At 44.9% G+C, this 13,213-nt stretch overlaps 1 protein-coding gene across 1 annotated transcript in view; it reads left to right on the forward strand.

The window, feature by feature from the left end:
* The first annotated feature begins 881 nt into the window (after positions 1–881).
* Positions 882–13,213, forward strand: part of PKD1L2 (polycystin 1 like 2) — a 99,301-nt gene continuing 86,969 nt past the window's right edge. The window contains exons 1-4 of the mRNA XM_044269298.1: positions 882–939; positions 5,843–6,076; positions 6,959–7,123; positions 12,597–12,776. Of these exons, the coding sequence (XP_044125233.1) occupies positions 882–939; positions 5,843–6,076; positions 6,959–7,123; positions 12,597–12,776 (637 nt within the window). The remainder of the gene's footprint in view (positions 940–5,842; positions 6,077–6,958; positions 7,124–12,596; positions 12,777–13,213) is intronic.

Here is a 13,213-nt window from a genome sequence, read left to right on the forward strand (position 1 = left end):
CTGGCACCCTCAAAGTGTATAGCTACTATTTATCATTATTATTATTATTTTGCTGAAAAAGGTTCTTTAAAGCTCCATTCAGACGTCCGTAGAATGGGTCCGCATCCGTTCCACAATTATGCGGAACGGGTGCTGACCCATTCATTCTCTAGGGGGCCGCCACAGTGTGCTGTCCGCATCTGCATTTCCGGAGCGCGGCCCCGATCTTTCGGTCCGTAGCTCCGGAAAAAAATAGAGCATGTCCTATTCTTGTCCAGGATTACTATGCTCATGTAGTTGTATATCTTCCTCATGCTTTATTTTTATTTTTTTTGGGGGGGTACTTTCCTGGCCCATTTTCATCATTTAAGCCAATCCCTCTGGTTTGTTTCCATCCTGTATGTAGAACTTTCTGTTCCGGTATCCAACCAAACCCATGATGCACTTCACCTTTCTCTGCCACAGCTCCAGCACCGCCCCTAACAACACCCTGCTGGTATATAGCTCCTCCCACCCAGCTAGTCACATAGACACTCCCCTATCACTGCCCCGCCCATGGACAGAACATCACAGGATATAAGAAAGAGCTGCATGGACACGGTCATGTGACAGGGAGATAGGAGCAATAACGGTAAAAGAAATACATTGCAAAATTACAGCGACCTTCATAAAGGATTATTCTAAAAGATGTTTATGCAAACCTTTAAGCTGTTCCAGCAGATCTGTTTTCCATCATTCTGTTATGGCTATCCACGTGTCCTATGGCACATATGTCTTATTTGCTGTTCCAATTAAGATCTCATCTAAATAGCAGCAATTACAAATTAGCTCATGAGATACCGGGACAATCATAATTAAAGAAAAATGCAGAAAGTGATAACGCGGGTTTTGTTGGGCAGTAAATGTTCAAAGAACAAGCTGAGGTTGTGATGCAGCCACCCATTAACCAAAGTATCCCAGGTATAAGATAACACACACTGGATATCTCATGTCATTTCTGAGCATTTATGCAGCGGCCTAGTGAGGGGGTGGAGAGGATAGGAGTAGTAGTAGTGGCATAAATGGGGGTTGAGGTAGTCACTGGGCTGTCCACCCCAGCGCTGATGATGCAAACTGTAGTGCGGTACGGTAAGGACGAGACCAGGTTTTGGTGCAACAAGTCTACTGTACTATACTTTACTATACTGTACTGTACTATACTGTATTATACTATACTGTACTATACTGTACTATATTATACTGTACTGTACTTTACTATACTGTACTGTACTATACGGTACTATACTGTACTATACTGTACTATATTATACTGTACTGTACTATACTGTACTATACTTTACTGTACTATACTGTACTGTACTATACTGTACTGCACTATACTGTACTATACTGTACTATACTGTACTGCACTATACTGTACTGTACTATACTGTACTGTACTATACTATACTGTACTATATTATACTATACTGCACTATACTGTACTGTACTATACTGAAGCCGGTCAACAGGTGTCTATGCTTTAGGCCTCATGCGCACGACCATGTCTGTATTGCTGTCCGCAAACCATGGATCCACAAAATACGGACACCTTCCATGTGCAATCCACATTTTTCCCACACCCATACTAGAAATATCTAGAATAGGACATGTTCTACAATTTTCCTAACGGACACACCGATGCCGGCAGCACATGGATGATGGATGGCGTTTTTTATATTTTTTTTGCAGACCCATAGAAATGAATGGGTCCGTGTGCAAAGTGCAAAACATGTGAATCTGACTATGGCCTCTTGCACACAACCTTATGACTTTTTTAGTGTTTTGCGGTCCGTTTAAGGCTACTTTCACATTTGCGTTCGGGGCTCCGCTTGTGAGTTCCGTTTAAAGGCTCTCACAAGCGGCCCCGAACGGATCCGTCCAGCCCTAATGCATTCTGAGTGGATGCGGATCCGCTCAGAATGCATCAGTCTGGCACAGTTTGGGCTCCGCTCCGCTCAGCAGGCGGACACCTGAATGCTGCTTGCAGCGTTCGGGTGTCCCCCTGGCCGTGTGGAGGCAAACGGATACGTCCAAAGTTACAATGGAAGTCAGACGGAGGCAGACGGATCCGCTCTGAACGCAAATGTGAAAGTAGCCTTAAACGGATCAGTTTTTTGTTTCAGTAGTGTTTCCGTTCCGCTTTTCTGTTTGTTTGTTTTTTTCGCGGATCGCAAACAGAAACGAAAGTATGGCATATACAGTATACAGTAATTACACAGAAAAATTGGGCTGGGCATAAAATTTTCCATAGATGGTTCCGCAAAAACGCAACGGATACGGAAGACATAGGCCTCTTGCACACAAACGTGGGTTTTTTTTCTGTTTACGTTCCCATTTTTTGTGTTCCGTATATGGTCCGTATACGGAACCATTTATTTCAATGGGTCTGCAAAAAAAAAACGGAAGGTACTCTGTATGCCTTGCGTTTCAGTATTTCCGTTTTTCAGTTCTGTTCAAAGATAGAACATGTCCTATTATTGTCCGCTTAAAGGACAAGGATAGGACTGGTCTATTAGGGGGGAAAAACTTAATGCACACGGACGTCATCCGTATTTTTTGTGGGACAGCAAAATACTGAAAAAGCTATATGGTCGTGTGCAAGAGGCCATACGGATACATTCCGTATCCGTTCCGTTTTTTTTACAGCCCTATTGACTTGAATGGAGCCACGGAACGTGATTTGCAGGCAATAATAGGACATGTTCTATCTTTGAACGGAAATACGGAAACGAAATACATACGGAGTACATTCAGGTTTTTTTTGCGGACCCATTGAAATGAATGGTTTCGTATATGGACTGTGTACGAAACGCAAAAAACGGAACGTAAGCCTATGGGCTCATGCACACAAATGTTTTTTGCGTTCCGTATACGGGCCCTATATGGAACCATTCATTTTAATGGGTCCGCAAAAGATGCAGACAGCACTCTGTGTGCTGTCCACATCCGTTGCTCCGTTCCGTGGCCCCACTAAAATTATGAGGCATGTCCTATTCTTGTCCGTTTTGCGGACAAAAATAGGCATTTCTATAATGGGCCAGCTGTTCTGTTCTGCAGACTGACGTCATCCGTATTTTTTGCGGATCCGTTTTTTCCATTCCGTTGAAATATGGAACACGTCCTATTATTGCCCGCAAATCACGTTCCGTTGCTCCATGCAAGTCAATGGGTCCGCAAAAAAACGGAACACATACAGAATGTACTCCGTATGTCTACGGAATGTACTCCGGTTTGTTCCCACTACATACAGAGAAGCCTGTAAGCCACGGTGTAGGCAGTTACCTTCTCTGACAAATGCTCTGCAATCCTCTTTGTGACTGCTAAACGTTCTGAAATGTTTCTTCGTTTTTAGGGCTGCCATATGAACTGTCACCTTTAAAGCTTGTAAAGCTAGTTTTACACTAGCGCTAAACTTTTCAGGCAGCATTTTTTTGTCCAGCTAAATCCTGGCACTAATGCCTGGAAACAAGCCGGATGGGCTCTGGTAGGGTGAAAGGTAGTATTCTGCTATGCTGGATATGATGAATTTCTGCACACTGTTCCTCTACCGGAACAGTTTAGCACTAGTGTGAAACTAGCCTGATCTGCAGAGTAGTAGGATTCCCTGGGTCCCTGCCCCACATCATTCTTAGGCCTCATTCACACGACCGTATGTATTTTGCGGTCCGAAAAAAAATGGATGACATCCGTGTGCATTCCGTATTTTGCAGAACAGAAAAGCTGGCCCCTAATAGAACAGTACTATCCTTGTCTGTATTGCGGACAATAATAGGACATGTTCTATTTTTTGCGGAATGGAAATACAGACATATACGGAAACGGAATGCACACGGAGTAACTTCCGTTTTTTTTTGCGGACCCATTGAAATAAAGGGTTCCGTATACGGTCCGCAAAAAAAAAACACGGAAACGGACACAGAAAGAAAATAAGTTCGTGTGCATAAGGCTTTAGGTGTTCGCTCTGCTAGAGCTATCTCTAGTAGACTGACTAGCAACTTCCTCCCTGTCAGAGGGAATAGCTTCTCCTAGGTCTCTGGACTTATCTCTCAGATGGATTCTCAGCAGATGCTTTCTTCCTGGAACTCTGGAGGTTGTCTGTAGTTTTCTGCTTTTCCCATCCAGCTGAGCTGAAGGTGCTCAGACTGGGAATATGGCCAAGTCTCAGCCGAGACTAGGTCCTTGCTGTCTTCCCTATACAGGGGTAAAACTCAACTGGCTCTAACTGGTTTTTCCCTCCTTTGCTGCAGGAAGATGGAATAGACCACCTCTCTTCAGAAGGGGGGCAGAATAGATCAGGCTATGTACGGAGGTCTGCCAGATTAGCAGCACGTGTGTAGCCTTTTGTTTTGTTTTGGAGTTGAGCTATATCCGCCTCCCTTCAGGTGCACTGGGTGTGGTCATTGGTTTGAGTTTAAATTACGCCCACTCCCAGTGTCCTGTGCGGGTTATAGCTTCTGTCTGGCTCAGAGGAAGGAAAGAAGGAAGGAGTTGCTGTTCCTGCTCAGTAAAAGATAAGTTGGTTTTTGTTTTCTTGTGGTTGTCGGTCTAGGCTGTTAGACGCCTGCCCCTCCAGGTACTGAGGGAGCAGGCTGCCTCTTTCCCCCTTTCACCATCTTAGGGATTTTAGGCTATCTTCAGCCCAGGCACGAGGACACGTTATTCCCACCTTAAGGGTCTAAACGTGGGCATAGAAGTCTAGGGAAAGCTGGTAGGGATTTGTCAGGAGGTGACCTGTATCCCCAGCTTCTTGCCTAGACACTTGTTTGTTTATTTTCTGTGTTTCTAGTATCCTGTCCACCAGTGACAGATTGTTCCACTCTGAACTGCCATAACATTAAGACTATCTCTCTGCCAATATGTTGCTGCCACCTACTGGTAACCAGGCAGTATTACATGAACAGTTGCATTTAACTTAGGCTTATATGCACATTAGTGGAAGACATTATGTAAAATCAGATGACAGTATAAATGCTCTTAGAAGATAGTAGCGGGGAAGAGGCGTTTAGTAACACAACTCTGGGGTGTTACAGATGGAACTGAGCATGTGCTTCCAACTCGCTGAGGAGGACAGAGAAATCAGAAAACGAGCAAACAGCAGGTGGCGCTATACATATAGATTTTACTGAATAACTCTACATGCAATTACAAATGTAATCAGATCCAGGTGCTGGTGTGAAAAATATAGAATGTTTTTCGTAGGATATATATATATTGTATATCCCATTTACTGTATATAGATTACATTTGCAAGCAAACAGCACCAACCCTGTCCCACCAGTCCTAAGATCAATCCTTGGGCCCAATGTTAATATTACATGTGATGTTTACATATAGAACCTGACCAGAAAACACATGCTTTCATTGTTCCCTAATTGTACCGTGTTTGAAATCCACCTTTTTCATAGGGACAAAGATAAGAAAATTTGGCAGGATTATCTCCAATCACCACCTGGGAGAGAAGAGGATTACAGCCTTATCTTCTCCCATCCAAACAATGCCGCACAGTAATCAGAGCCGCCCTCCCCACTTTTTGCAATTGTGCTTTTGAGCGGTTTTTATAGATGGCTGCTATTGTGTATCTCTCTGGATAATGCCATCTATAATTTATTCTCCTTTTTATGGCCTGGGCAAAGCACAATGGAGCAAAAAGTGGTAATTGGTAGAGTGACGTCACTCATCGTTGGTTAGGGAATATACAGGACTTGCTGAAGGCATCATTCTACAGAAGTACTGAACGTAGGCAGCACCATGCTGAGTCCTCGGTGTGGGACACGTCTCATAGTCCTAACTCTGTTTTGTCTTGCTTCTGTCATCCATGCAGATCCCTCACCTTGCTCCAAGTACCAGGTGCCCTATAACAAAGCGTGTTATGAAGTTGTTCGTCTTAAGCGCACCTTCCACAGTGCCCAATCCTGGTGCGAGAGAGGAGGAGGGCATCTGGTTTTCATCCATAATCAGGAGACACAGGATTTTTTAGGTGAACATCTGTCTAAGGATGTCGACTGGTGGATCGGGCTAGTTCGCAACTCACCGGAGCAGGTCGACTCAGGAGAAGGTAATTGATTCATGTAGTGTTTAGTGTCTATGAGTTACCTATAGTTTACCTTTGTGTTACTTATAGCATAGGAGCTGTACTATTGTCTCATAGAGGGCTTCTACTGGTGAGGGCCACAGGACATGAAGGTCACAGTGTCATATAGTAACATTGCATCTTAGGCTACTTTTACATCTCCATTTTGAAATCCAGCAGAGGAACAGCCTACCGGAGTTCCCAATAAATAATGCCTTGAACTACCGGACTCCATTGACTATAATCGGATCCGACAAGGATCTGGACGCTGTCTGGCATAAATGATAAGAAAGAGGCTGGACATAAAGTACTGCAGGCAGGACTTTTTGTCCAGTTGAAAGCAGGTGTTTATGCTGGAAAGCGCCCGGATTATAGTCAATGGGGATCTAGAGGTATGCGGCAGTATGCAGTTTCGGTGAACTCTGGCAGGGTGTTCCTCTGCCAGAACAGCCGGCTAGATTTCAAAATGTAGATGTGAAAGTAGCCTAATGATTGTCAATGTGATCCCACTACAACACACAACCTAAAACAGCTGCCAAAAATCTACACCTGCTTGATTTTGGACACAGGTCACATTGCCATCATGTAAGTCGCATGTTATTGTTTGTACGCCCACTTCACGTGCTAGGCTGCTGTGACCTTGGTCTACTTGGCACCATGGCTGCTGTAAAGCATGTGTCTAAATGCTGTTAAGAAACAGCTCAGGCAAGATGGCCGCCCACATAAACATGTTCAGGAAAAAGGATTTTAAATCTAAATTCAGAAAATAAAAACTGATTAGAAAAAAATGTGTTGCCATCTGGTTTTAACTGGCAGAAAAAAAAATGAAAGGTGACACATTCCCTTTAAATGCTCTTCTTCACACAGAATCTGTGACCTGGCTGGATATGTCTAATGTGACTTATAGCCGCTGGGCTAGCCAGGAGGACTCTGCGAGCAATGGGAGATGTGGCTACCTAAAGAAGGAATCTGACTACCGATGGGGGACAACAGAAAACTGCAGCCAGGAGTTCTTTTTTATGTGTGAATTTGGTAAGTGATGGGACAAGCTCTCTTAGCGCTCAAGGCAGAGGTTCACCATACTTATCCCTGCTCTCCGGCCCCAGAGCTCGCCCCCATATTTACTGTATACTGAACCCTCATTTATCCTCCTCACCATTCTTCCCCCTGTTCTTCGGCCCCAGAGCTCGCCCGCATATTTACTGTATACTGAACCGTCATTTATCCTCCTCACCATTCTTCCCCCTGTTCTTCGGCCCCAGAGCTCGCCCCCATATTTACTGTATACTGAACCCGTCATTTATCCTCCTCACCATTCTTCCCCCTGTTCGGCCCCAGAGCTCGCCCCCATATTTACTGTATACTGAACCGTCATTTATCCTCCTCACCATTCTTCCCCCTGTTCTTCGGCCCCAGAGCTCGCCCGCATATTTACTGTATACTGAACCCTCATTTATCCTCCTCACCATTCTTCCCCCTGTTCTTCAGCCCCAGAGCTCGTCCCCCATATTTACTGTATACTGAACCGTCATTTATCCTCCTCACCATTCTTCCCCCTGTTCTTCGGCCCCAGAGCTCGCCCCCATATTTACTGTATACTGAACCCTCATTTATCCTCCTCACCATTCTTCCCCCTGTTCTTCGGCCCCAGAGCTGCCCCCATATTTACTGTATACTGAACCCTCATTTATCCTCCTCACCATTCTTCCCCCTGTTCTTCAGCCCCAGAGCTCGCCCCCATATTTACTGTATACTGAACCGTCATTTATCCTCCTCACCATTCTTCCCCCTGTTCTTCGGCCCCAGAGCTGCCCCCATATTTACTGTATACTGAACCGTCATTTATCCTCCTCACCATTCTTCCCCCTGTTCTTCAGCCCCAGAGCTCGCCCCCATTTTTACTGTATACTGAACCCTCATTTATCCACCTCACCATTCTTCCCCCTGTTCTTCAGCCCCAGAGCTCGCCCCCATTTTTACTGTATACTAAACCCTCATTTATCCTCCTCACCATTCTTCCCCCTGTTCTTCGGCCCCAGAGCTCGCCCGCATATTTACCGTATACTGAACCCTCATTTATCCTCCTCACCATTCTTACCCCTGTTCTTCGGCACCAGAGCTCGCCCCCCATATTTACCGTATACTGAACCCTCATTTATCCTCCTCACCATTCTTCCCCCTGTTCTTCGGCCCCAGAGCTCGCCCCCTCATTTACTGTATACTGAACCCTCATTTATCCTCCTCACCATTCTTCCCCCTGTTCTTCGGCCCCAGAGCTTGCCCCCATATTTACTGTATACTGAACCGTCATTTATCCTCCTCACCATTCTTCCCCCTGTTCGGCCCCAGAGCTCGCCCCCATATTTACTGTATACTGAACCGTCATTTATCCTCCTCACCATTCTTCCCCCTGTTCTTCGGCCCCAGAGCTCGCCCCCATATTTACTGTATACTGAACCGTCATTTATCCTCCTCACCATTCTTCCCCCTGTTCGGCCCCAGAGCTCGCCCCCATATTTACTGTATACTGAACCGTCATTTATCCTCCTCACCATTCTTCCCCCTGTTCGGCCCCAGAGCTCGCCCCCATATTTACTGTATACTGAACCGTCATTTATCCTCCTCACCATTCTTCCCCCTGTTCTTCGGCCCCAGAGCTCGCCCCCATATTTACTGTATACTGAACCCTCATTTATCCTCCTCACCATTCTTCCCCCTGTTCTTCGGCCCCAGAGCTCGCCCGCATATTTACTGTATACTGAACCCTCATTTATCCTCCTCACCATTCTTCCCCCTGTTCTTCAGCCCCAGAGCTTGCCCCCATATTTACTGTATACTGAACCGTCATTTATCCTCCTCACCATTCTTCCCCCTGTTCGGCCCCAGAGCTCGCCCCCATATTTACTGTATACTGAACCGTCATTTATCCTCCTCACCATTCTTCCCCCTGTTCTTCGGCACCAGAGCTCGCCCCCATATTTACTGTATACTGAACCCTCATTTATCCTCCTCACCATTCTTCCCCCTGTTCTTCAGCCCCAGAGCTCGTCCCCATATTTACTGTATACTGAACCCTCATTTATCCTCCTCACCATTCTTCCCCCTGTTCTTCAGCCCCAGAGCTCGTCCCCATATTTACTGTATGCTAAACCCTCATTTATCCTCCTCACCATTCTTCCCCCTGTTCTTCAGCCCCAGAGCTCGTCCCCATTTTTACTGTATACTAAACCCTCATTTATCCTCCTCACCATTCTTCCCCCTGTTCTTCAGCCCCAGAGCTCGCCCCCATATTTACTGTATACTGAACCCTCATTTATCCTCCTCACCATTCTTCCCCCTGTTCTTCAGCCCCAGAGCTCGCCCCCATATTTACTGTATACTGAACCCTCATTTATCCTCCTCACCATTCTTCCCCCTGTTCTTCAGCCCCAGAGCTCGCCCCCATATTTACTGTATACTGAACCCTCATTTATCCTCCTCACCATTCTTCCCCCTGTTCTTCGGCCCCAGAGCTCGCCCCCCATATTTACTGTATACTGAACCCTCATTTATCCTCCTCACCATTCTTCCCCCTGTTCTTCGGCCCCAGAGCTGCCCCCATATTTACTGTATACTGAACCCTCATTTATCCTCCTCACCATTCTTCCCCCTGTTCGGCCCCAGAGCTCGCCCCCATATTTACTGTATACTGAACCCTCATTTATCCTCCTCACCATTCTTCCCCCTGTTCTTCGGCCCCAGAGCTCGCCCCCATATTTACCGTATCTTGAACCATCATTTATCCTCCTCACCATTCTTTCCCCTGTTCGGCACCAGAGCTCGCCCCCATATTTACTGTATACTGAACCCTCATTTATCCTCCTCACCATTCTTCCCCCTGTTCTTCGGCCCCAGAGCTCGCCCCCATATTTACTGTATATTAAACCATCATTTATCCTCCTGCTTAATAGCCACCCATATTGGATCAATGACCTCAAAGGATACCCAGGTGTCAGATGATCAAATACTGTAAATTATCAAATGCACCCAAAAAAGTACATTACGTTGTCTTTCATTCTTCATGCCTCAGGAAGACTTGTAGTCAGTGATAGATAAGGTCCTATGTCTTACACAGAATCAGATATTATTTGCTCATGACATGGGTGCCCATCCTCTTTCTTGTACCCCATTGGCATCGTAAACATTTTTCATTTTTTCTTTCCCACCTTCCAATTAGCCATATTTTTTTTAATTTTTTACTATTCTGGTCCCATTGCCGGAAGACGGCTTTTCTTTTTTTTCAGAGACAAGTCGTACTTTTTAATAGCATCATGTCATTTGCCACATCATTTGACGGAAAACAGAAAAAAAATATTTGTGGAATGAAACTGAAAAAACCCCCACAATTTCTTTAGTTGTATTTTTCTTGTATTTTCATTACAGCGCTGTCACATTTAAATTAGTTTTTATGCTTTACTACTTAAAAAAGAACAAACTAAAAAAAAGTTGTTTTGTGTCTCCATATTCTAAACTCATAACCTTATTTCTATCTACTGAGCTTTGTGAGAGCTTGTCTTTTTATTTTTAAGCTGTAGTTTTTATTAGTACTGTTTTTGGATACATGCCAATTTATGACCACTTTTTATTCAGTTTTGTTTGGGAGAGGCAAGGTGAGCAAAAACAGCAGCTTGGCCATTTAGATTATTTTTTTTTCCCCCATTATAACAATTACTCTGGAAATACTTTTATATTTCAATAGTTCAGACATTTTCAGACATGACAATACCAGTTCTACTTATTTTTTTATTTATTTTTCTATAAAGAAATCGAGAAAGGGGGTGATTTGAATTTGTAATACTTTTGTATTTTTTTCTATATTATTTTTATTTATTTTTTATTTTCACTTTTATTTTTAGCACACCCATGAACATGTGCAATGAGCTGGACCGGGGTATTCACTCTGACGCCAAATTATGCAATGGCTGGGTCAGGTGTAGGCGATAGTCTATAGTTTTTTTGTGACGCCAATTGCAGCGTGCGCAGGGTACAGTCACAGGGCCATTTAAGGTGTTGTAACTCACGTACCAGGTTAGGAATGCCAGAGTGGTGTAATGTCTCTGGTAATAGTAATAGTGTCAACAGTGTCTCCTACCTGGGTACGGCTGGACTCCTGGATCCTGGCTCACTTGCAATAAATTGAGTGTGGTGCTAGTAGGAGTAATAGAGGAATTTGCAGCAGAAATTGAGATCCAGACCTTTGGATAAAGTTCAAACTAGTCTTTACTGGTTGTAACTTTCATCCAAGCAAGATACAGCTTTTGTCTTAGGTCCCAGCAGGTATTGGCAATGGTTGGCAGGGATTTATCTTCTGCTCTCTCATGTATCTAGAGCTTTGCAGGAAAAGACGTCTGCTTAGTAGCTCTAAACTGTGGCAGGAATTTGGCTTCTGCACTGTCTTTCTTCTGCTAAATGGGGACTGACTAGCTGAGGAGGAATATGGCTTCTCCTGGGTCTCTGGACGGCACTCACAGCTATTGTCTCAGGGTATGCTTCTTCCTGGAACTGGAGTTGTCTGCTTGCTTCTTCCAGCTGAGGCTGCAAGGCTCAGGCTGGGGATGATGATCAATTGTCTCAGCCGAGACAAGATCCTGGCTTTTGATCCCTATATCTAGGAGCTCCTACACGCACAGCCTTCCCCAAGCAGGGGTGGCTGGCACACTAACTAACTTCCTTCCCTCCCCATGAGGCAGGATATGGGCACAGCCCACTTTGCTCATAGAAGGGGGAGCTAAACTGGAATGCACTATTCCAGCCTAGAAACACTAAACTGATTTTAACTCCTTGATAATGCATTGCTGCCACCTGCTGGTGAACATGGAAAATGACAACAATATACATGTGACAAGGCTTTCAATGCACATTGGTGAGGATGTTATGTGAAATTACACAAGATGACAATGTAAATGCTTTTAACAGATTGTAGCGGGGCAAAAGAGTTTTGCAACACAACTCTGGGGTGTTACACATGCAATTGTTCTATCGCTTATACCATATATTGCAATAGTTTACTATTGTGGTCTATGGGAAGCAGGGCATAACAGGCAGTTTACAATGGCAGGCCTTCACAGGTCCCCAGGCTGCCATAGCATCACAGGGATGATCAGTGGTCAGAGGGAGCCTCCTACCTCTGACTAACCTCTCAGATGCCAGTGTTACTATTGACAGTGGCATCTGAGGGGTTAAATGACCAGGATCAGAGTTATCTCCAATCCCGATCACTGTGGTTTGGTGTCTGTATAAACCTTGGTGTCTGTATAAACCAGCCAGCACCTGCTGCATATGGAGTTTGCTTGCTCAAATGATGGGAGTCCAAAAATGCAAGATACCCAAACAATGACATTTGGGCAGTGAACCTAAATGCAATGCCATTCTCACAATTGCCATCTCTGCAAACCAAACACTACTGAGCATAATTGTCCGAAGTTTATTGCTTGATCTGTTTGTGCTTTTTTTTAAATCATTTTAGAGTCTGGTCATACCATTGCCTGTGATAATCAGAATGCCACATTACAGTGCGGGTCAGGAGAAGTGGTGCAGATTACCGATAGCTTCTATGGACGTAAGAGCCCCCATTTCTGTACCCAGGGGAGCACCTCACTTACAACAAGTGGCTGCAGCTGGAACAGTGTTAGGGAACAAGTGGCAGGTAAGTACTGTACTACGGTATCTTATATGTACCAGTAAATGAATGGGAATAAAGCTGTCTGTCCCTACACATTAGATGTGTAATGGCTGAACCTGCCAATTTCATCAGGGGCCTTTCCGACTCTCCCCGGACAGACAGCAACCTTAACAGTATCATATCGGCAGAGGTCTGATTCTCAGCATCCCCACTGATCAGCTGTTTCAGGGAGCCGCCGCGCTCACCAGAGCACAGCAGCTCCCCACAGCTTTCCAAGCACAGCGCCGTACACAGAATAGTGGCAGTGATTGGTATTGCAGCTCAGCCCCATTCACTTCAATGGAGCTGAGCTGCACCTCGGTCAAATGATGCATGTACTAGGAAGATGCCATCAATTGTAAATTACCGGATAACCCCTTTAAGCTTTATGTACAAATTCAGGTTATGTTCAAGTTTATGCA

The sequence above is a fragment of the Bufo gargarizans genome, chromosome 10 (assembly GCF_014858855.1).
Source record: "Bufo gargarizans isolate SCDJY-AF-19 chromosome 10, ASM1485885v1, whole genome shotgun sequence".
In the NCBI taxonomy this organism is placed as follows: domain Eukaryota; kingdom Metazoa; phylum Chordata; class Amphibia; order Anura; family Bufonidae; genus Bufo; species Bufo gargarizans.